This window comes from Carassius carassius, chromosome 10 (genome assembly GCF_963082965.1).
Source record: "Carassius carassius chromosome 10, fCarCar2.1, whole genome shotgun sequence".
Taxonomy (NCBI): domain Eukaryota; kingdom Metazoa; phylum Chordata; class Actinopteri; order Cypriniformes; family Cyprinidae; genus Carassius; species Carassius carassius.
Genome location: NC_081764.1, coordinates 29,163,659 through 29,189,133, shown reverse-complemented (window position 1 = coordinate 29,189,133; position 25,475 = coordinate 29,163,659). Strand labels below are relative to the sequence as shown.

At 39.4% G+C, this 25,475-nt stretch overlaps 1 protein-coding gene across 2 annotated transcripts; it reads right to left on the bottom strand.

Moving 5' to 3' along the window:
* Positions 1-7,521: 7,521 nt before the first annotated feature.
* LOC132152111 (general transcription and DNA repair factor IIH helicase subunit XPB-like) lies at positions 7,522-25,410 on the bottom strand. Of its 2 annotated transcripts, none has more exons than XM_059560819.1 (15): positions 25,250-25,410; positions 24,660-24,859; positions 24,155-24,391; positions 23,879-23,928; positions 23,364-23,505; positions 23,088-23,255; positions 22,700-22,904; positions 22,241-22,555; positions 19,410-19,594; positions 18,459-18,661; positions 14,863-14,959; positions 11,174-11,291; positions 10,827-10,945; positions 10,548-10,697; positions 7,522-7,789 (listed from the first exon to the last, which is right to left on the bottom strand). In XM_059560819.1, the coding sequence occupies exons 1-15, from the start codon at positions 25,275-25,277 to the stop codon at positions 7,652-7,654; spliced, it is 2,355 nt and encodes a 784-aa protein (XP_059416802.1). In that variant the 5' UTR covers positions 25,278-25,410; the 3' UTR covers positions 7,522-7,651. The 2 variants fall into 2 exon arrangements, with proteins under 2 accessions (XP_059416802.1, XP_059416803.1); XM_059560820.1 differs by having other exon boundaries at positions 23,370-23,505.
* Positions 25,411-25,475: the final 65 nt, after the last annotated feature.

The following is a 25,475-nucleotide window of genomic DNA, read 5'->3' as shown; positions in this document are numbered from 1 at the left end:
TTTGTTTCTTTTTGAAAAGAAAGAAAGAAACAAGCTCAGAAGATGTGTGTTTTTGCCAGATTCTCATTTTAAGAATTAAATACGAAATCACTGATTCAATTTAGGTTTCAGAAAAGAACTTTTGTGTTCCATCGCCTGCCTTTATATAAATCTTTCTTTATCCTTCACATTGATCACTTTAACTGCACAAGCACAGAAAAAAAGCCCACTGATTATCCTTTCTAAAAGAATTCACTTGTTTTCTTGGTATCAAAACTGATGACTCCAAGCCAAGCGGATATAGCTACTTAAAAAAGAAAAGCCCTAAAAACTACAAGTCTCACTTTTGCCAAAAGAGTTGTGCAAGATTGTTTTGCCTTTAGGTTCTTATATCAGTGTTTGTCAAGGTGCATCAGACTTCTCAAAACTTAACTACAATCATATTCATATTCACAATCTCCAATCATTGTCATGTAGCCGGGTTCTCTTACGAGAGTTCTCTCGTACTGCGTCTTAGCTAAGACGCTACGGGAAAAGTCTCTTTTCACGAAATACTGAAGCAAAAAATTATCCTTAATTTTGAATTTTTGTAAAGCACATTTGCAGCAGCACACAGCCATAGGCGAGACGGCTCGCTTGCTCATTGGCTGCTCTGCAGCAACTGCACAGCCTATCGAGCGCAGGCTGATGCAACATCAGACCAATAAGGGCGCTTCGCGCCCTTCATGCCACTTCCCGCCGAAACGGGTGTGGCCCAACCCTATAAAAGGAGCTCGAAAAGGCTGACTCACCTGATTTTTCATCAGCCGTCTGATAGGCATCTCAGCTTATCTCAGCCGCTTTTATGGGCTCGCACCCATAAAAGCGACTCAAGTCGATCGCGCGCACTGCATAGTAAACGTGCCCACTCCTCAGTGCCCACAAACACTATGTCACACGCGTCATGTGGTTTCTGTAAAAACGAAACCCGTGCATGTTCGTTCTGCCCAGGCAGACAGCGAGTCTAAAGCAGTAAATATGCACGCTTACAGCCCACGATTACTCTCAGACAGCACGAGTCCCACGGGACCCGCTCAGCCCTCCCTCACTCGGTTAAGCACCGTGGGGGGTCGAGGACGAGCGATCTGCCCGCTGTGATCAGTGCGCTCCCCGCCTCATATGTCACAGGCTTAACGCCCATGTTAGAGCACATCGAAGCGCTGCCGTTGCCCAGCCAACAGAGTGCGCTTCGCATCCAACCCCTAGCCATTCATGCAGACGCATGGTCTGCGCTTCCAGGGGTTTCGGATTGGGTGCTAGACATTATAAAGGGAGGCTACTCGCTACAGTTTATTCGACACCCTCCGTGCTTTTTAGTGCACGTGTCGAAACTACGGTCAAAACAGAAGTAGCACACCTACTTCGAGCCGAAATATCAAAACTGTTGAGCAGAGGGGCTGTGGAGCCTGTTTCTCAAGCTCAAAGCGAGGGGGGGCTGTACAGCAGATACTTTCTAGTGCCCAAGAAAGACGGGGGTCTCAGACCCATACTGGATCTAAGACAGCTGAGCAAAGCATTGGCGAAACGCAGTTTCAAAATGCTTACAACCAGGAAAACTCCTCGCGCATATTCGCAGAGGAGACTGGTTCATGTCAATAGATCTGAAGGACGCGTATTTTCAAATACAGATAGCGTCACGTCACAGGCGATACTTGAGATTCGCCTTCGAGGGCCAGTCATACCAGTTTACAGTCCTGCCGTTCGCTGCTGTTGCCAGTGAACTATTTGGACGACTGGCTGATTCTGGCTCAATCACGAGCGGAGCTCGTGGAACACGGGGCCATTTTACTCGATCACCTCGAGAAACTCGGTCTCAGTGTTAACTGGACGAAGAGTTCACTAAACCCCAGTCAGATGAGTTTTTGGGTATAGCTCTGGACTCACGTTTCATGACGGTGCGGCTGTCACCACAGCGCGCGTTGGGCATTCGGCGCGCAGCGAATTCTCTCCGCTGCGGCGCGACCGTTTCGCTCAGAGAATTTCAGAAGATGCTGTGTCTCATGGCCTCAGCATCTCCAGTTCTTCGGTGGGGCCTGCTCCGCATGCGCCCCTGCAGTTCTGGCTGAGAACGCGGGTATCTGGTCGGCCGCGTCTCAGGGTCAATCAGAGCTGCGTTACAGCCCTGAAACCCTGGACAGCGAACGACTGGCCCCAATCAGGTGTAAGCCGGGGGACTTCCTCGAAAGTGAAGATGGTGTCGACGGACGCCTCCACTTCGGGATGGGGAGCGCTGCTCGAGGGCAGACCGTCCTTTGGCCTGTGGTCAGAACGGGAAAGGCTCCAACATATCAACTGTCTGGAAATGCTGGCAGTGGAGAACGTGCTGACGCGCTTTTGTCCCCGAATCAAGGGACACCACGTCTTAGTCCGTTCGGACAACGTGTCTGTGGTGTCCTACATAAATCGCCAGGGCGGTCTCGGGTCCTGAAACCTGTGCAGGTTGGCAGAACGCCTCCTGGTCTGGGCTCAGCGCAACTTGCGCTCGCTGAGGGCAGTTCATGTGCCTGGGCTACAGAATCTGGGTCCAGACAGGCTGTCCAGAAGCAACATTCCCACGGACAAATGGTCTCTACACCCGCAAACAGTCCGGCTGTTGTGGGAGAGATTTGGCAGGGCAGAGGTGGACCTCTTCGCGTCCCACGAAAACGCTCACTGCCTCGCGTTCTTTTCCAAGAATGAAAACGCGCTGTCACGGAAATGGCCGTGCTGCCCGCTTTATGCTTTTCCCGCCATCTCCCTCCTTCCGCAGGTGATAGAATGGGTGAGGGAAACGGGATGTTCAATACTGCTTTTAGCACCATTTTGGAAGAACCAACCATGGTTCCCAGATTTGATGCAGTTAGCAGACACTGCCCCGTGGCAAGTGCCGTTGAAGAGGGATCTCCTCTCGCAGGCCGGGGGCTCGATTTGGCACCCTCAACCGGAGCTGTTGTCCCTCCATGTCTGGGCGCTCAACGGTTACCCGCTGATCTCTCAGTGGGAGTGCTAAATACCATCACTCAGGCTAGAGCTCCGTCGACACGACGGCTGTATGCCTCGAAGTGGTCGGTGTTCTCCAGCTGGTGCACAGCTCGGGGATGTTCACCCCTTAGTTGTGAGGTGACGGAGGTTCTCTCCTTCCTACAGGAGCCGTTGGATAAGGGCAGAGCCCCATCCACGCTCAAAGTTTATGTGGCGGCCATCGCAGTGTTTTCTGAAACAGCGCTCGGTCAGTCAATGGGAAGGAACGATTTGGTCATCCACTTCCTTAGAGGAGCTAGGAGGCTGAATCCTCCCAGACCTTCGTCAGTCCCTATGTGGGACCTCGCGGCAGTTTTTGGAGGCCATGAAGGGTCCCCCTTTTGAGCCTATCCAATCGATTAGCCTCCAGCATCTGTCATTCAAGACAGTATTCTTGTTGGCTTTCGCTTCAGTGAAGCGTGTGGGTGACCTGCACGCGCTCTCGGTGAGCCGGTCGTGCTCGGAGTTTGGGCCTAATGACTCAAGGGTCATCCTCAAACCTAGGCACAGTTATGTGCCGAAGTCCCTCAACCCGCCGTTTCGGGCTTAGGTTATTGCCCTGTCTGCCCTGTCGGTGTCAGGAGAGGATGGAGACTCGAGTCTTCTTTGCCCTGTTAGGGTTTTAAGAGCTTATGTGTCTCGCTCCGCTGTCTTTCGACAGACTGAGCAGCTGTTTGTCTCGTTCAGTGGACGTTCCAAGGGAATGGCTGTTTCGAGACAGACTCTATCCAGATGGATAGTTGACGCCATAGCGTTAGCTTACGCTTCTAGGGGCCTTCAGTGCCCACTGGGCATCAGAGCACACTCCACAAGGGGTGTCGCCTCGTCGTGGGCATGGTCTACTGGGATCTCCTTGCAGGATATATGTATGGCGGCAGGTTGGGCCTCGCCATCTACATTTATCAGGTTCTATAACCTGGAGGTTCCCGCCTTGCAAGCAAGGCTGCTGTCGGTATAGTCGAATCAGGGCCCTGATGGGAATTCTGAGTTTGTGAGCGTTATGCGCTGCCGACTGTTATATGGGCAGTATTGCGTAAGACCTGCATTACCACATTGGTCAGGCCTTGCCTCGGCTGTGTGATGTCATATTGCCGCATCTACGGGTGCTGCTAGATATGGGACGGAGGGCACCCCCCCCCCTCCTGTCCTGGACTCTCTGTGAGTCCCTCTGGTGACTGTGCACTGTAAATCCTGGGCGTTGCTTCAGGTTTATTGGTGTGTGATCCCTGCGCACACGGCGTTTTACATGGGGTTCCCGTAGTGTCTTAGCTAAGACATAGTACGAGAGAACTCTCGTAAGAGAACGTACTCGGTTACTAACGTAACCTCGGTTCTCTCTAGAAGAGGGAACGAGTACTGCATTCTCTGCCGTGCGTACGATTCACTCTGGTTCGCTTCGGCGATGAAATAAATCAGGTGAGTCAGCCTTTTCGAGCTCCTCGGGTTGGGCCACACCCGTTTCGGCGGGAAGTGGCATGAAGGGCGCGAAGCCCTTGGTCTGATGTTGCATCAGCCTGCGCTCGATAGGCTGTGCAGTTGCCGCAGAGCAGCCAATGAGCGAGCGAGCCGTCTCGCCTATGGCTGTGTGCTGCTGCAAATGCGCTTTACAAAAATTCAAAATTAAGGATAATTTTTTGCTTCAGTATTTCGTGAAAAGAGACTTTTCATGTGCAAAGAGCAGAAAGGACTCATGGGGACAACTACAAGCTGGCACAAAAACAGGCAGTGAAGGGTAATGAATGAAGCTGGTAAGTCAAATTAACTAACACCAAAGTGACAAAAGGCTGTACCCAGATATGAGACCAACAGAAGAGCTAATGGGAGACAACAACAAATAAAATATCATTTAAATAAAAATTTAATTTATTCCTGTGATGGCAAAGCTGAATTTTCAGCATTATTATTCCAGTCTTCAGGGTCACATGATCCTTCAGAAATCATTCTAATATGCTGATTTGGTGCTCAATTCTTCTTATTGTCATTATTATGGAAATCATGATACATTTTTTTCAGGAATCTTTGATAAATAGAAAGTTTTAAAAAAACTGCTTTTATAAAACCAAAAACAATTGTAACATGACTTTACTGAAACTTTGGATCTATTTAGTGCATTCTTGATAAATAAAAGTATTAATCTTCTTTTCTTTCTCTTTTTTCTTAAAAAATTAATCAAATAGATGTAATGACCATTTCTTTTATGTTTCATCCACCTTCAGCAGTTATGTAAAAAATCTTGAGTTGTGACTGAAGAACCCCACATTGAGTCCGAGGGTCATGTGTACAGTAGGTTCACATGTTATTAATGGTTAAACCCATACAAAATGGCATATATAGTGCATGTATAAAATGTGTATATACATTTTTGTCATAGTTTGTTATTCTGCAGCCTGTGCCAAAATGCTTCATTTTTTTCACATCAATACACACTCCATACCCCATAACAAAACAAAAAAACTGATTTGATACACATTTGATGCACATTTTGATGCACATTTTGGCAGCAATTACAGCCTCAGGGTTTTTTGGGGTAGATCTAAAATGCAACAAGCTTTTAACATCTGAAGAAAAGACAAACCCCTCTAAACATGCTAATTGGTAATGACCATCTTAATTTTTTGTACAAATATTTTATGTAATACAAGCCAATAACTGTCATATCAACTACCCATGAGTCTGTACAACATCAGTTATTGAATCAATGTGTTGAGGTAGCTGCTGAACAAATAACTTCTTTGTTTTGAGGGAAAACCAAAGGAAATGCACCTGAAACATCTACTGGCAGGAGTATGAAATGTGCAAAACTGCATATATGAAGTGATGAATCAAGAGCATCAATATAAAATGGATTATCTGTATGTTCTCTTAGTTCAACTTGTGGTAAAAACTCCGAAACAATAGGTTTTAATTCCCAGATAAAATTAGAATGATCTGGAAGTCGCTTTAAATTACCTTGGACACAAACTAAAAAACACAACTCTGCCTTTCACTGGTTTGTAGACTGAATAATATGAGGCTTGTTCCTTTAATATCCATCCATAACAAGATTATAAATTCAGTAACTTAAGGTGAATGGGGATCCCGGATTTCTCCTAGTGCGAGAGACTATTGGATTATATGATTGAGCAAATCACATGAAGTGGGTTTCCTTCAGGACCATTGTGAGAAGAGGATTACATTTGGAGGCACAAGTGATCATCTAAGTTCATTATGAAAAAAAAAATGCATTCAGTAGATGCGCAGCAAGACAAACAACAGACAAATGATTTACTTCCACCCTCAGAAAAATCTCCAAAACTGTATGAAAAATGTTTAAAAAATGTATGTTTAAAAAAAAAAAAAAAAAGCTTCCTCACTATTTAGACTAACAGAACTAGAAGTATAGATACCCCAAAATAATTTTTAAAGGGATAGTTCATACAAAAAACGGACATTCTTTCATCTTTTACTCATCCTCACGTTTTTCTAAACCTCTAGGAGTTTCTTCCTTCTTTGGAGCAATAAATGTTATCCGTGTGGCTACCAGCAACAGTTTGGTTACATAAATTCTTCAAACTATCTTCTTTTATGTTCCACAGATTCACTCAGGTTTTGGACAATTTGAGTTGGAGTAAATGGTTGCAGAGTGTTAATTTTTGGGGTGGACTATCCTTTTAAGAATAGTTAAGTGTTATTTTGTTAATTGGAGAAAATAGCTACACACAAGAGTGCTTTTACAGACAAAAAAAAAGTAGAATAATTGATTCCTTACAGATTGTTTACATTAATGTTGATTAACGTATTACGAACTAACAATATCTTAAATGAAAATTGGATCAATACATGCTCTAAACACTGTTAAAGGGGTCATATGATGTTGCTAAAAAGAACATTATTTGGTGTAATGAAATGTATAAAAACATTTTTTTTTCCACATAATGTACATTATTGTTGCTCCTCTACGCCCCGCCTTTCTGAAACATGTTGATTTTCACAAAACTTATCGTTCTGAAAAGGTGTGCTCTTATTAGCCAGCTAATAAATCCAAAGTTTCACAATTCTTTCTTTGCATGAACATTTGGGTGGTGTTATGCAAATCTTGCCACACAGTGACGTTAACATGTGGGGGTGTGTTTAAACCAGGCATTTTAGGAGGGGTGGACGAGTCTTAACTTTTATAAAGATCTCCTCTTTGGGTTTGAGACTTTAGTCTTTGCAACTTTATGGATCTTGTCTATGCACAATCAGCTTGTAACACTCCAAAGAGAAAGGAAAAATTGAAATTGCATCATATGACCCCTTTAAGATATGTAATGCACTTATAACAAGACTACATTTATAGTTACCAAACAGTTTTATTTGAAAAAAAAGTTTTGCAGTACATTTCAAATCAAGTTCTGTTTTGGCTTTTACATACTGTACAAACTTAATTCTTTACAGTTCAGTTTCTCACAACAAATTCAAAAATAATCGTCCTTATAATTCATCCTGTTTGTAATACTATACATATTAGATTCTTTCTTTTGTCTTTGAATGGCTCTGTCTGAGACAAGGATCTATGAGTTGTCTTATTAAGATGCAGGCCGTCCCAGAAAGTGTGATGTCTGGGCCTGCTGTCTCCAGATGCTGACGGTGCATCAACGGGCCGTGAGGGAGTTCACTTGCGGAAGCGTTTAAACAGAGGATGGACATTCTTGATTGCTGAAGACTTGCTACCGCGGGATGCCTGGTATTCCATGTAGACGGTATCGTCTGCACCAGACATGGAGCTCATAGTTCCCATACGGCGAGAGAACTATAGAAATGGGTCAATTAAAAAAGAAAAAAGACAATCCTTACTTATACATGTTAAGCAGGTTAACAGAAATACAGATTAACCCACTCCTTGGAAAGCTTTAATGCACGTCAACACTATAAACCAGAAGCAGAAAGGTGATAGGCTGAGGGCATGTGGACGAAGAACTAAAATGGTTGGCCGGTTTCTTAGTTTATCTAAGCTTTTATTCATTTTAAGTCATTCCAAAACCTGCCTTTCTTTCCTTCGTAGGATAAAAAAAGAAGAAATTTTGAAGAAAGCTGTTCTCTATGTTTTTCCAAAACGGACATAAAAGCACCATAAAAGTAATTCATACAACTCTTTGATTTCTGAAGCCGTACAATGGTTTTGTGTGAGGAATAGACCAAAAAATTTTGAGTGAAAATGTCACTCTTCATTGCTGTAGTCAATTTGCGTCTGAACGTTCACACATTCAAATTTGTGAGAGACAAGAACCGCCCTATCTGAAAATACCAAATGCGCGAACAGTGTCTTAATTAAATCTAAAATTACTAATATAATTCTATTAAAACCTATTAAAGCTAAAATAAATATAAAATGAAAAACAAACTAAATGAAAATTCTAATTGCTAATTGTGTAGGCAACTAATTTAAATAATTGTAATTACTACAATTACTAACAGAAATAATAATTTAAAAAACATTTATTGTTATTTTTTCATTTTAAAGAATAAAAATTACAATAACGCTTAAAATTACTAACAATATAACCAAAATTAAAAATGACAACTGGAAACATGAAAGTCATTTTAAATCATTCAAAATGTTCATTAAAAACTGTAGAAGTAAATAAATAATACTAAAATAACACGGCAGCTGCAGGGAAGAGATTTTCAGTGAACAGTGAATAACTGGTTAATTTGGTCTGTTCCTCACGTATTGCTTCATAAGATATAGCATACAAGTTATACTGATTACTTATGTTTTCACTCCCTGAGTTGTTGTTTTGGGAAGTGTCACAGAGCTACCCTCTGCTCTTGTGACCCCTTGTTAGCCCTTTCAACAAACACATGTACACACATTTGGTTTGTAAAAGACTCTTTATTTACCTTGAAGTACCAGCAACAGGAGAGATGGATTAGCCACAAAAATGTATACCTACAACTATACTGTTGTGTTTCAGACTGGCCATCTGAGCACTAACTCAGAGGACATTTAAAGTTTGCTACAAACTGTTGATTATCGCATGGATCAGCATATATGGGGGCGGCCATCTTGATTTGAGTAAAAGACTGGAATGGACTTTTCTCATGCTTTTTATACCTGTACTGTGTTGCATCATGGGGAATGGGAGATACCAAGTATGGTGGGAAAAGAGGGGGAAGTGGTTTGATGTTATTGATGTTTATTTCCTCTAATTACTATTGAAGTTTATGTATGGAAGCTTGTACTGTTTTTTAAATTTGTGTGGTGAAGGAACTGGTTACTTGATCACATACTATTGTGACTTGGAATGTATTACATGTTTATGGTCTTAATTACTTTCCCATGTGATTATTGCTGAGAAATGGTTGTACCCAGGTGTATAAATTCTCACAGAATTGAGTGATCAGGAGGGCTAAGACTGTTGGTAGTGAATGCAGTATCTGCTGAGTACTCTGATTGAAGGAACCAACCTGATACAAGGTTCTTGTGTTTTTATATTGAAGTTTTTTTTCCTCTTTTTGAATTTTTCATGCCTTGGCACCTGTGAGCACCCTGCACTTTGCTGGCTTGGGAGAACCTAAAATAAATACTTTAATGGCATTTAACGACCTCCATGCGTTATTCTGAAGAACAGTGAATGGTCCTTGTGACAGGAAGATCACCTATGAAGAGTAATAACATAGCTACCCGACCTTTCCGGAGATCAGGGATTCTCTATGTATTCGTGTTGTTATCTGTCTGTGCAGGACCAGTTGCTACCAGTCTTCAGGGAGATTCACTCATGAGTGCAGACCATATGTGACCCTGGACCACAAAACCAATCTTAAGTGGCAATTCAGCTTATGTAAAATTGAGATTTATACATAAGCTGAAAGCTGAATAAATAAGCTTTCCATTGATGTATGGTTTATTAGGACCGGACAATAATTGGTCAAGATACAACTGTTTGAAAATCTGGAATCTGAGGAAAAATCTAAATACTGAGAAAATCTCCTTTAAAGTTGTCCAAATTCATTCTTAGAAAATCTCCTTTAAAGTTGTCCAAATTCATTCTTAGCAATGCATACTACTAATCACAAATTAAGTTTTGATATTATTTACAGTAGGAAATTTACTAAATATCTTCATGGAACATGATCTTTACTTAATATCCTAATGATTTTTGGCATAAAAGAAAAATCGATAATTTTGACCCATACGATGATTTTTCTGGCTATTGCTAAAAAAAATACCCCTGCGACTTAAAGACTGGTTTTGTGGTCCAGGGTCACATATGGGTATCTTCAGTCACCCTGGTGTCTGGGTGGCAGATATACGTCTTAGAAGAACGTTGCGCGTGACCTTTAATCACTTGTCACCTAAATAACCTTTGGAGAAATGCTTTATTAACCTTATGTACATCTGTTAAGACACTTGTTTTTCTGCAGACTGACCAATCAGAATCCGTTTTACCTATGTATTTTAATTACCCATATATGTAATTTCTGTGGTTCATAATCTAGATCATACAGCAACTTACACCTAGCAAACAAATGAGGCAGCAGAGAGGAACAAAAACGAGTGGAGATACCTGCGGCTTCCCTCCCACGTCTCCTATCACAACTTCCTCTTCTGCGTCAAGATCAGATGCTGCCAGAACCTTCTGCAAGAGCTGCTGCTGTTCCTCACGAGAGGAGAACATCAGGTCTTCCTCCTCCATCCCAGCCAACTTTGTGATCACCTAAAATGAAATGACAAGAATGTGACAGACTGAGACTCAGCATACCTGGTATTACCATCCAGTTTGGCTAAGGTTTCCAATCAGCATAATCAAATTCAGGGGTTGGCAGCTCAAGTATTGCCTTGATACCTTGAAACTGTATCCCTGGTCCACCAGGAAGCGCTGTCTCTTGGTGGAATAAGCCATTTCCTGTGTGTCCTGAGAGACGAGGGAGTAGAAGTAAGCATTGTATTCCTCTGCAACCATACCTGTGCAAAAAAAAATTTAAATAAAGAATGACAGTTCAGTTTTATATACAGATTTGAAATTTTGTTGAATTAGTCCAAAAATATTGCATTGTAATTTCTTCACTAGAAGTTCTAGATGACCTCAGAAATCATGTATTATATCAATTTACAATATCAAATAAAACTAAAATGTTCTTTCCAGATATCCCATAACGATGTTCAACGTGTTGACTTCCTATGGCTGGTTACCTTTCTTGGCTCGCAGCACTCTGCCCAGTCTCTGAGCTTCCTGACGACGGGAACCACCGTGAGAGGAGATCTGGATTAGCACGTTTGCCTCTGGCAGGTCAAATGACGTATCTCCTACCTGACAGAAGAAGAAAACAAGAGAAAGCATGAGAATAGAAGCGGAAGACAGCCATTCTGAAGCAGTCTCAATCAAACCTGCTAAATAGGACTGTAAAAAAACAAAATGCCTAAATCTTTAATGGGAAACCAGATAAAGTGAACATATGAGAATGCCAGAAACATAAGATAGCTTTGGCATATTGTAACATTTCAGAATGTAACGCACTGTAAAAATATGATTTGAAGCCTTTAAGTTAGTTTAGTGAATATACTAATAAATCCTGGAGTTAATACATTTCCTGGAGTAAAAAAAAAACTAAAACAATATAGTAGTTTAAATGGATACTCCACCCCAAAATGAAAATTGTCATTAAATCACTTACCCCCATGTCGTTCCAAACCCGTAAAAGTTTTGTTCACCTTCGGAACACAATTTAAGATATTTTGGATGAAAACCGGGAGGCTTGTGACTGTCCCATTGACTGCCAAGTTACACTGATAAGGTCCAGAAAAATATATAAAGCATCACCAGAAAAGTCCATCATTAGTTCAACCGTAATGTTATGAAGCGGTGAGAAAACTTTTTGTATATGAATAAAACAAAAATAACTACTTTATTCAACAATTCCTTTGTCAACCTTGGAACAACATAGGGGTAAGTGATCAATGACAACATTTTCATTTTGAGGTGAAGTATCCCTCTGAAATAAATGCTAATCTGTGATTGACCTGTGAGTGAACAACTCTTATTGGTGTTGTCTACAGTACGGAATACCGCATCTAATAGAGATAAAAAAAAAAAGATGCATATGAACATTTTTAAAAATATATATAATTTTTAAATACATATGGTGTTCTTTGCAATTGTAAGTTTCGGTTATCCAAAGGTGTTTAAGAATATCCATAAATAATAATTATTAAAACAAATAATAAAATAAAAAAATACTCTTATCTTATTTGAATTTGAATAATTTCCAAACCTTTGCATTAGGGTCGAATGTAAAGTTAATTAAGTCAGAACAGCATCCCAGAAGTCCTGAAATCATTGTCTCAATTAATCACATGAACAGTTTGAACCTTTGTTGGATGCAAAATTTCTGAAAAGGTTTTTATTTTTATTTTTATGCCTACAAAGTTAGTTCTCTTGGTACTGCCCAAATGTATGGCATATGTAAAATGAGTAATGCATTTTTTTATATAACTTGAAATAAAGTGTGTCATTTATGCATAACATCAAAATAATAAAGGTTATTTATAGGGCTGGTAATTTAACACGTTAATTACATTAATTAATTATGGAGAAAAATAACGCGTTAAAATAATTAATGCATTTAATGCACTTGCCCCGCCCCAGACCTATGTGGATCATCTGCTATTTCATACAGTCGATTGATGACTAATATGCAGGGGGGCAGGGTTTCATATTTTATTGAAGCACCCCTGGGCGCTGCCATTGGCTAGCGGACCCCCACCTGCTGTTAGCATTCCATTGACTCCCATTCATTTTGGTGTCACTTTGACAGCGAATAACTTTACATCTGAGGCATTTGAAGACTCCTTTTGCTCATTCATTATTTCTACAGAAACACGAAAATGTATAAAAGGCTCCATTACCTTGTATCTTACGTTATGGTCCCATAGAAGCAGTTTTTGTAAAAATAGGCTAACGATTGCATCATAACCAGTGACTCTCTGTCGCACAGTAGAGAAGTTACCGTATGGACAGGAGGAGAAGCTCGCAGGCAATCTTTTACTGTCTATGAGGCAATCGGGGGGACGTGGAGGCATGAAGTCAAGGGAGAAGCCCATAGAGAGTCCATAAAAGACACGGAACAAAATTGTTCAACAACGTCTGCAAGATTCGGTGGGTGATTCAGATTTCTCTTGGCACAGTGGTTAGAAGACTTACAAGTTGCTCACGTGACATCGACGTCATCAAGTTCAGTTTGACTCTGCGCAGTACGTCCGACCCCCAGGAAGTGCATGCTTCTAATTGACTTCACTTGTCTCCCGTTGAATCCAATGTGGTCGCTGTGTCCATTTCTTTTACTGTCTATGCTAATATGAGGCAGAGCAACAACTTACTGTGTGATGGAGCCTAGAGAATGTCCCTAAAATTCAAGATATAGGGCAAAATGCCCGTTTGAAATTTTGTCTCTTATTTACATCACAAACATAAGAAATATCACACGAGCTGTAGGCTAAGTGCAATATCACATGCGTGCAATTGTGATACTCATCTCATACAACAATTCATTAAGAAGTTAATATTGTGTTATTTTAGACACAATGTTGTCTGTTTTGCACAATTTTGACAACCAAAATATAAAGAAAAATCATCCCCGAGCAACCCACAGTGGCATTTCATTTCTTAATCCACGTTTTGAACAAATCAGACCTCTCGATGTATGACATTACTGCGAGAGCGATTCATAAGCACAAGGAGTCGTCCGCTCTCGAAGCTCTCGCAGTACTTTGATGTCACACACCGATCGATCTGATGGTGATGATCCGCTTCAAGTCTACAAGCCTAATGATTCAATGAACCATTCATAAAGAACCTTTTACTTCACTCCTGACTGAATAAGCCATTTGAACGAATCAAATGAATGAATAAATGACTTAATCATTAAGACATTTACCACCACCTACTGGCAGTTTTAGTTCATTATTTAGAGTATCATTTCATTAAAGAAATAATTTACTATTTTCATGGTAATAATAATAAAATTAAGAAAATTTATTTTTAAAGTTATAGTTCACCCAACCAAAAATGACAATTCTGTCAAGAGTATATTTAAATTTGATCAAACAAAAATTTCTTGCTGAACCTACTTGCTGTAATCTCTGTCTGATGCTTTACACAACAATGACTTTAAATGATCTTTTCAGAGTAATTTATCCAAATTTGATGTGCGATTAATTAGGCTAATTAATCATCACATTGTGTAATAAATTAGATTAAAAATGTTAAATCGCTTACCAGCCCTAGTTATTTATTGTTTGATTTACTTACCATGACTTGTGGACACAAGGGTTTACTCTATGGTTTACTCATGACAACATTCAGAAAGGTATTGTTTAGTCTGCTAGGATTTTAAAGATATATAGATGTATGGTATTTTAAACAGCAGCAGAGTGATTGCTTTGTTAAATGATTTATGTAACAAACAAAATGTTTTTTTAAAGATTATGGTAAAAAAGGTTTTTTTCCAGGTCCTAATACATCTTAGACACATGAATGTTATTAGCTTTTCTAAATCACCTAAACTGTAAAACTGTGTGTTTATCTTGAAATATGGCTAGAACGCCAAGTTCTGAAAGGAATTAAAGGCTCACATCAGTGTATCAACACTTCTGCTGAACTTGCATTTACAGCAACACACCAACTTCTGACTGTGTTAAAATCATTTTGAGATTCAGTTAAATGCTATTTACATAGAATAGCATTATTTATTATAAGTTGCCGACTTTTCATTTGTGTGAAACAGGCTAAGAATAACACCTCAAAAATGAAACGTTAACAATTCTAAATGAAAATGTTAAAATTTACATTTTCACAGGAAAGTGGAAAAAAGAAAGCCATTTACCTTGGAGATGAAGATGGTATTGATTTTGGGATTGTGTTTGAAGTTTTGAAGGATCTGCATACGTTCTCCTTGAGATGTGGGTCCATAAATATACGGTCTGATGAGAGAGATCAAAAGAGAATGTATGGGAACACTATTTTAAGGTGTCCTTGTTACACATGTTGCAGGTACTAACTATTATACTAACAAATAATTATGCATAATTACATGCAAGTAACCCTAAGCCTTAAGTATATGTACAAACCCGATTCCAAAAAAGTTGGGACACTGTACAAATTGTGAGTAAAAAAGGAATGGAATAATTTACAAATCTCATAAACTTCTATTTAATTCACAATAGAATATAGATAACATATCAAATGTTAAAAAGTGAGACATTTTGAAATGTCATGCCAAATATTGGCTCATTTTGGATTTCATAAGAGCTACATATTCCAAAAAAGTGGGGACAGGTAGCAATAAGAGGCTGGAAAAGTTAAATGTGCATATAAGGAACAGCTGGAGGACCAATTTGCAACTTATTAGGTCAATTGGCAACATGATTGTGTATAAAAAGAGCCTCTCAGAGTGGCTGTGTCTCTCAGAAGTCAAGATGGGCAGAGGATCACCAATTCCCCCAATGCTGCGGCGAAAAATAGTGGAGCAATATCAGAAAGGAGTTTCTCAGAGAAAAATTGGAAAGAGTTTGAAGTTATCATCATCTACAGTGCATAATATCATCCAAAGATTCAGAGAATCTGGAACAATCTCTGTGCGTAAGGGTCAAGGCCAGAAAACCATACTGGATGCCTGTGATCTTCGGGCCCTTAGACGGCACTGCATCACATACAGGAATGCTACTGTAATGGAAATCACAGCATGGACTCAGGATTACTTCCAGAAAACATTGTCGGTGAACACAATCCACCGTGCAATTCACCGCTGCCAGCTAAAACTCTATAGGTCAAAAAAGAAGCAATATCTAACCATGATCCAGAAGCGCAGGTGTTTTCTCTGGGTCAAGTCTCATTTAAAATGGACTGTGGCAAAGTGGAAAACTGTTCTGTGGTCAGACGAATCAAAAGTTGAAGTTCTTTTTGGAAAACTAGGACGCCATGTCATCCGGACTAAAGAGGACGAGGACAACCCAAGTTGTTATCAGCGCTCAGTTCAGAAGCCTGCATCTCTGATGGTATGGGGTTGCATGAGTGCGTGTGGCATGGGCAGCTTACACATCTGGAAAGGCACCATCAATGCTGAAAGGTATATCCAAGTTCTAGAACAACATGTGCTCCCATACAGACATCGTCTCTTTCAGGGAAGACCTTGCATTTTCCAACATGACAATGACAGACCACATACTTCATCAATAACAACATCATGGCTGCGTAGAAGAAGGATCCAGGTACTGTAATGGCCAGCCTGCAGTCCAGATCTTTCACCCATAGAAAACATTTGGCGCATCATAAAGAGGAAGATGCAACAAAGAAGACCCAAGACAGCGGAGCAACTAGAAGCCTGTATTAGACAAGAATGGAACAACATTCCTATTCCTAAACTTGAGCAACTTGTCTCCTCAGTCCCCAGACGTTTGCAGACGGTTATAAAAAGAAGAGTTGGCCTTGTCCCAACTTTTTTTGAGAAGTGTTGATGCCATGAAGTTTAACTCATTTTTCCCTTAAAATTATACATTTTCTCAGTTTAAACATTTGATATGTCATCTATGTTGTATTCTGAATAACATTGAAATTTGAAACTTCAAATTTGCATTCATCATTGCATTCTGTTTTTAAATCACAATTTGTAGTGTCCCAACTTTTTTGGAATCGGTTTTGTACAAGTACATGTAGTTAATTAATATTACTCAGTAATTTATATGTATAATTACACTGTAACAAGGACATCTAAAAACAGAGTGTAACTGAATGTATTTGTACATATATACCATCTTGTGCATGTTCAACAACGCATCAACTCTTCGTACAAGGGAGTTCACACGCCTACAATTTAGGTACAATTTTATTAGTGACCAATATAATATAATATCAAGGTATCAACTTAGAAAAAGCATATTTCTAGCAGAATCATACTGTATTCACATTATTAAACATACTTATCTATGTAGACCTTTATATAGCCTAAATATACATACCTATATATAAATCAATTTTATAAAGAAACCACTTGAAGTTGCGAGCTTCACCTCACAAGCCCTAAGAGTCCTTCAGTGTCTCCATACAGAATGAGATGAAAGTGAAAGTGACGTGACATTCAGCCAAGTATGGTGACCCATACTCAGAATTTGTGCTCTGCATTTAACCCATCCGAAATGCACACACACAGAGCAGTGAACACACACACACACTGTGAGCACACACCCGGAGCAGTGGGCAGCCATTTATGCTGCGGCGCCCGGGGAGCAGTTGGGGGTTCGATGCCTTGCTCAAGGGCACCTAAGTCATGGTATTGAAGGTGGAGAGAGAACTGTACATGCACTCCCCCCACCCACAATTCCTGCCGGCCCAGGACTCGAACTCACAACCTTTCGATTGGGAGTCCGACTCTCTAACCATTAGGCCACGACTTCCCCTAAATTTAGAGTATAGTCTTTCAAACACACTTTCAAACACACAAACACAAACACACAGATTTAGAGTATAGTCTTTCAAACACACTTTGCACACATTAAGCCCATTCATTTGGCAAAGTTAAAGGTGATTAACAGCAAAGGAAAGCTGATTACAGGTTGCACCAGGGCCAGTCGCATATAACTGCCTTCTAGAAAACCCAGACACAAAGACGGGTTTGCATCATGGCCTTACAACATACATAGTTCTGTTAAGTACGTTTTTTGTGGATCATTTGAGCTCATGCGGTGTGCTAAGTTCTTTTGTGTAAGCTGCTCAGTACCAGCTTTTAGAAAGTTTATGACTTTGTTGATGCTGCACGTTTCTGGAACTCGGAACATGGTTCTGAGAAACATTAAAATGATTAAAAGAAAAAAAAAATCACTACAGTCCTCAAAAGACCCTAAAGAAAAGCCATGAAAAAAAATCCCATTCATTTTTCGAAAGCACATTATAAGTGGCGAAGCATTTCCTCACACACACACACACACACAAACTAACAGAGCCAGTTGAAATTATTTAAATGCAAAACCAAAAAAAATATATATATATTAATGCCAACAGTACAGTCCTCGATTAAGAAATCATGATTTCTTATCGTGAATTGTGTGAACAGCAGATATAGTGTTTTTTCTGGAAAAATCAATCAATCGACCAAATTTTATGTTTGAACGAGGCTAACGAGTAGTTTGTTCATGTATAAAGGAATTGTATTACATTTCTTTTTCAGATTTTCAAATACCTTTTCACATTGAATCAGTTTTTACTGTTATCCTTCATGAAGCTGGTTGGTTTGATTTATCTGAAAAATATTGATTGTCTATAAAGCAGATTAAAGGGACAAATACGCCTTAAATATAAGAGGCCACTTTAAGTGATTGTTGAGCTATACAAAAAAACCTTCCAGAAAGAATTGGCATGCATAATATTGTTGGGGAAAAGCACTAGTGTATGCATAAGTGATTGTGCACAAATAAAACTAGGCATTACTTGTTCAGGCGGATGGCATATTCTTTCAGAGCAAAGACGTTGTCGGCAAAAACGATGATCTTGTCGTTTCTCCGCTCATGGAAGCGGATCAGGAACTGACATGCACGGAACTTGTTGGGATTCATGGTGTAGAGCAGAATTCTCTTCTTCGTCTTTATGGCCACATATTCACGATAAAACTCAGGAGACATGGGACACCATACCTAGACACACATAGAGCAAGAGGGTAATGTACTGTAAGCTTAAAGCAAAACCCATTGGATTACTGCACCCCTCCAATTAGTTTAATTAACAACATGGATTAGCTCCTCAAAAGGGCAAACTCCAACAAACTCTCATAGTCACTAATGAAGCTGCCATTTAATTAAAAACATATATGGAAGTTATTATATACCTTATCTATACATCTGTAAATATACAAAAACTGAAGAAACAAAGACATCTTGGACAACATGGGGGCGAGTAAATTAGCAGGAAATTTTATTTCTGTAGTGAACTATTCCTTTAAGGGCTATAACAGGGAAGGAAATGTTTTTTTTTCTTTAAAATAACCTACAGTGCTTTGCATTGGAGGTTTTTAATATCTACAGAGCTTTTTTGTAAAGATGGTGTTTTGAACACAGTGAACAATGCATGGATGGCACATGTGGTTTTCTGCTCATGTGGCTAAAGGGCCTACTGGGCTTTTTGTGTAGGAAAATCAAAAAATGAGAGGCAATGCTGAATAACAATATTGAATTTGTTTGTACACCAGGCTCCAAAGCCTCCCATCACGGTGTTTCACAACTTCACGCGCATTGTTGACCCTCGACAAGGTTCAGACACAATCTAAGTTCACATTATTAAATATGCACGTGAAAAGGTCTTTTGTTGTAACATTTGGGGAAATGTTCACTTTCTTTCCTGTTACATATTTGTTATAGCAAGATAATTATATTTTTAAAAACTCACCTCAGCACACTGGACTTTAGCAATGTAACCATTGTTCTGTAGTTCCATCCAGTTCGCCTCATAGAGCTTCGGCCCAATCAGGAAGTTAAGATCGACAATCTTATCGTCCTCTCTCACTAGTGTGGCAGTGAGACCCAGTTTACAGTGAGCCTGGACTATGGTCAGAACCCGACGGAACATCCTTGCTGCAAGACAAACATAAAACATTCAGAAATCTGTCTGGTTTTCATTTATATAATTATGTTATTTGTGTTTAAATAATTTCTCTGTTCTCAATGAAAGTGAAATGCTGAGCTAAGTGACAAATCCAGCCAATCAGAAAATATTTCTCCGATATTTACTTTAATTTTGCTTCTCCACAATTTTCTGAAATTAATTCAGACTAAAACAGTTTTAAACAGAAGAACAGATATTTGAGCTTGATGTGAAAAACAACCTCACTGGTTCTGCAGGATTTTTAGGCTCAAATTTAAAACTATATGAATACCATATGTAGGGAAATGTTGATGGTAAGATATTAATCGTTAAAATGACTGTAAAAGCAGGTCATATACAGATTTCCACAAAAACAAAGTTTTATAAGTTTATAATAAATATAAACTTCACTTTCAGTCTTTAAACCATTTTTAAAAAACTGGATGAATCAAAAATATCAATAATTATATAAACTTGAACAATTATTATGAATCCATTATTATATTTATTAAATAGCATTAAGTAATTAACCATTAAATATTTTACTTTCTTAATTTTTATAATGCATTTTTGTCTTGTCGATCCACCAGTCCACATTTACGTGTTTTCAGATATTTCAGTACAAATATTCGATTTTCGCATTGGTCTGATCAAAAACAGCAAATAGCTGATTGAAAATGCGGATTCATTCTCTGCCAGCAGGAGGCTCTTTTGGAACAGAAGACATGGCGGTTTCCCTGGTAACAGCAGAACAAAGCAGCGCTCAAGTTTACTCAATGAAGTTTAATCATCACACTAAACCATATCGTGATTCTTGTCTTTACATCCCCAAATTTAAGACCTCTTGAAATCATAATTTTTACTTTCTTGTACAATTTAAGACTTTTTTTGGCCTTAAATTGGATACAACTACATTTAAGAATTGTTAAGGACTGCAAAAACCCTTTACCATATTTGATGTGCACTATGCATGTGTGTATGTTCAACTCTAAATAAAAGCCTAAATTAATTCTCTTTATGATATAAAATGATTTCTGGCTCTTCAGAAGAATTGGATTAAATCAAGTATATATTAATTCCATTAAATGTCCATTCACTAATTGAAGTTATAAGTAGTCATTTTTGGGTGAATTGTCCCTTTAAGACTGCAATAAGAAAATGTTAAAAACAAAGACAGCAGGGATGCCTTTTTAATATTTGCACTCTGAATTACGATTGGTTGTCTGTCTTGAAATTAGTGGTCTACCATTGTATCGCCATGACCGATATATCGGCCGATATTTGGCATTTTTCAAATATCGGCCGATATTTGGCATTTTTCAAATATCGGCCGATATTTGGCATTTTTCAAATATCGGCATCGGCCGATAAGTTTTTCTGCTTGGCCAATGTGTTATAGGAGGGACTTTATTTTGACGGCATTTATATAATTTAAACAAATCTTTGAATGACTAATGAACATTTACATTTATTCATTTAGCAGACGTTTTTATCCAAAGCGACTTACAAATGAGGATAGTGGAAGTAATCAAAAACAACAAAAAGAGCAATGATATATAAGTGATATAACAAGTCTCAGTTAGCTTAACACATGTAGCAAGGGCTTTTAAATAATGTAATAAATAAAAAGAAAACAAATAGAGCAAGCTAGTGTTAGAGGTCTTATATATATATATATATATATACACACACACATACACACACACATATACACAAACACATAATTGCATAACAAATGAAAAGAAAATAGAATACAAAAAGATGAGAAAGGTAGTTACATTTTTTTTTTTTTTAAGAATAGAATTAGAATAGTGAGTGCTAATAATATGAGGGTCAAATAAAGATGGAAGAGATGGGTTTTAAGCCGATTTCTGAAGATGGCTAAGGACTCAGCTGCTCGGATTGAGTTGGGGAGGTCATTGTACCAGGAGTAATTTACATTTATTCATTTAGCTGACGCTTTTATCCAAAGCGACTTACAATTGCTATATGTCAGCGATCGCACGCCTCTGGAGCAACTAGGGATTAAGTCTCTTGCTCAGGGACAATTTAACCATTTAATTTAACAAACCTTGCAAACTTAGTCAAATCCAGCTGTGAGACCTTGTGAAGTGTGTATGTGTATCCAGCATGATCACATGTTCTGTGCGATAGTCGGTCCGTGTGAATTAAATGCTTTAAACTTTAAGCTTGTGATTTCAAATTATGCTGCGCTTTATGCATTTGCCCACTGTCATATTCATGTAATTTTCACTGTGTGCTGTGTGTAAAATGAGGGTTACCCTGGCTATTTGAAAAATATTATTCCCAGTGCACACAAACTTCCCAGAATACTGAGTGCCCCGTTGATTACAGTTTACTTCCTTTTTATATTTTTATTAAATATTTATTTGTGAAAAATACCTTGTATAAGTATGTTTATTTTACACATTTATTTTTTAATCCATTGCATCGGCTGTCAAAAAACATATCAGTCGACCACTACTTGAAATTACTGATATTTCACAGTGGGTGAGCCAACTGATAAAATAACAAATAAAATAAATAAATAAATAATTGCACTGATGACATGAATTCTCACTTGATATTTTATCAAGTAGCAGTCATGGTGTGTGACCTTCACACACTAAACCTACCTGGGATTGTGTGCACCTCATCTAGGATAATGAGCCCCCACTCCTGACTTCTCATCCACTCCATGACCCTCTCAGCCTCCCATGAGCGTTTGGTGGTGTGCCCTAGCATAGAATAGGTGCTAATGGCCACTGCGCAACCGATGGGTTTGTCTTTTGCGTCTGAAGTAAAACGGCAGATCTGGGAGTCATCAATGGTGGACCACATCTTAAACTGAGCCTTCCACTGTTCCACTGACACAGAGGAGTTTCCCAACACCAGACAGCGCTTACGCACTGTGCAGGCAGCCGTGACGCCCACCAGTGACTTACCAGCACCTGTAGGACAGAACAATACAACAACAAAAGACCATAATATAGATTCGTTTGGTTTTACCCCAATAATACCATTATATATATCAATCAACATCTTCTGGGAAAAATATGGTTTAAACACTGTACATATGTTAAGAGACTGTTTACCACAAGGCAGGACGATGACTCCAGATCGAGCTCTGCCGTTCCCAAACATCTTCCTCAGACTCTTTTCCTGATATGGTCTCAGCACAGCGGTGGGCTTCAGGTCCATGTTGATGTCCGGGTTCACCGTGTCGTTACGGAAGTCATACTCGGCCAGGAGGGGATACTCCAACTGAATGCAACGTTTCTGAAGCTCCTCTATCATTTCCTAATAAGGGCCAGCACAGATAAGAAGAATGAATATGCATGAAGTCTTCACTGAATGCTCTAATCTAAAGGATAGCCAACATGAAAGTTTCAACTCAATCAGGCCTGTCAGAGGTACAGTCAAAGATAAATTAACTTTTAATTGACAATGAAGAAACATTCTCATCCAAGCACAGACACACACCTGACGGATCTCGAATGACACTGTTTGTGTCTCTTCCTCCTCCTCCTCCTCTTTATCCATCTGTTCGTAGTAACTATAGATGTCCTCTGGCACCTGATTTCCTGTGCGCTGCCCATCCGAAGGCTGGGAGGTGGATGGACCACCACTGTCCTGCTGAGACTTTGAGATCTTGACAGGATGACACAACAGGTTTTGGTAACAGGTATGAGCCTTTTGCTCCACTGGGAATGTTTAAAGTCATTATGTTTACACCCAAACAACATGTTTTGTGCTCACACTCACTGCTGATTTGCTAGAGATGGTCTCGGTGATGAGCTCAGTCTCCTCACCCTCAGCAGACCGAAGACGACAGTCCCGAATCACGGAGTCCTGTAAGAGCCTTTGAATGACATCAGGGAATGCACTCTCCACGAAGTACCTGTTCTCAACACACACACAAAAAACTTTACCTTCTGCACTATCAATGGCATGTGTCTGTTGCACAGTCAAGCTTTTAAGGACTCACAGGTAGCAACCAAAAATTTGTGATCAATAAAAAAAAACAAAAAATGTAATAACAGAAATGAATACGTTTACATACAAGCCAAGGAAGCATTAAATCGATCAAAAGGGACAGACATCTACAATGTACAAAACAAAACTTTCCATTCATTAAATAAGAAAAATACAATATAATGTAATATAATATAATAAATATAATATTCAATATACAACATGCTCTTACACATCTAATTTTCTAACCTTCTTTAGTAAGAAGTTAAGAATGAGGAATTTTAGCAAAATGGACTGACCTGTTATGCTTCAGGACTAGTTTGACTTTCCCGTAGCTCACGGTGCACAACTACAGGAGAAGACAGAGAGCAAATTAGTGGCTTTGTTCCACAGAAATTGAATATAAAATAGAATTCTTATATTTATGCATTTATCCTAAGCAACTTACAAAAAGGGCAGCAAAGCAATTAGAGCCAACAATACAGTAGTCGTAATAATAGTCATGCATTGGTCAGTGGTCATGCATTGGCATATGCTCATGGTTCAAACAGACTTCACTGCCAGCTCACACATACCTTAATAAACTGCACTATGCCGTCTGGCACAGAGGTCTTGCTGAGTTTCTGCAGGTACTCTATGATGTCAGAGGTCTGCAGGCCGACGCTCACAGCGGCGTATAGAGAATAAGCTGTCAGCTTGTACTCGTGCACATGGGTAGGTCTGCACACCGGCTCCGATATGGCCACCAGGAAGTCCTGAGCATATTTATACACAGGAGAGAAACCCTCTAGGAAGATGTGACCATCTGGAGCCTAGAGAGTCAAACACATGGATAATGATAGTTCAAACTAGTCTTGTCAACTTTAGATCTAGGCAAGTTAAGATGATAACAAATACAGCTTTCTGTACAGCAGTATAGACAGTATATTTGAAGCAAAATATAGGTCCTGAAACATCTCTACACCCAGTCCTTATTATTAAAAATTATTATTTAGGCAATAATAATAATAACAAACAAACAAAAATCTCTAATTCTCCCTTTTCGTTCCCATGTCAAGGATCATGGATCTTGAGTCTTACCACCCATAGGGGCCGGGAAGTGTAATCATTCTTGAGAAGCATCTGTAGTCTGTAGTCTTTGGCTCCATACTCATCCAGTTTAGTGCTGGATTCATCCACATGCTTCCCAGCAGCGGCTGGAACAGCCTCCTGAGACTCACTGCCAATCACCTCTTCATCATCTTCTTCCTCATCATAATAACGTTTCTTCGACTTTTTATCTAAAGTGAACAAACAACCATTTCAGCCATTTAGACTAGTGATGATGGACAACCCTGCTACTGGAGATCAGGTTTTAGTTTAAAAATCAGGTTCGTTTTGGAACTCACAGACGAAGACCTCGCTGGTGAAGGCGTCTTTGGTGATAGTGTGAGTTAACAGCATTCATAACAAATGTCTGAATCTACACTCGACTTTTGTGAAAAATGTACATTTGACCATGCTTTTAAAAAGAGTGACTCTTACTTAATGCCTAGAATACTTAGGCTATCTTGATTCCATTTTTTTCCCATATCGGTGCTTTCTTGAGTCGGAATTAAGTATATCTTTATGTAATTTCATAATTACGTAAAGTCATTTCTATTTAAAAATGCATATTTCATCCATCTTACCTCGATCACTCTTATCTTTCTTTCCCATGGTGTCAGCCCTTGTAAGCACACCCCTATTGTGAATTCAGTGATGGTCAAACACAATTTAATAACAAAAACGCAGGAGAATTCATTGAGTCGTCACCGCTAGCGCTGTCATGTCCATATTGGATCAAAACCATAACGCGCTATCTCTACGGATAAAGCGCTGGAGAAATTTAAAGCAACATACAACAGTAGCGCCACC

Coding starts and splice junctions, on each gene's coding strand:
- LOC132152111 (XM_059560819.1), bottom strand. CDS start 25,277: ATGGGAAAGAAAGATAAGAGTGATCGAG. Junction 24,860..25,249: donor GAAAGATAAGAGTGATCGAG/GTAAGATGGATG, acceptor TGTTCACTTTAG/ATAAAAAGTCGAAGAAACGT. Junction 22,556..22,699: donor AGTCATCGTCCTGCCTTGTG/GTAAACAGTCTC, acceptor TCTGTCCTACAG/GTGCTGGTAAGTCACTGGTG.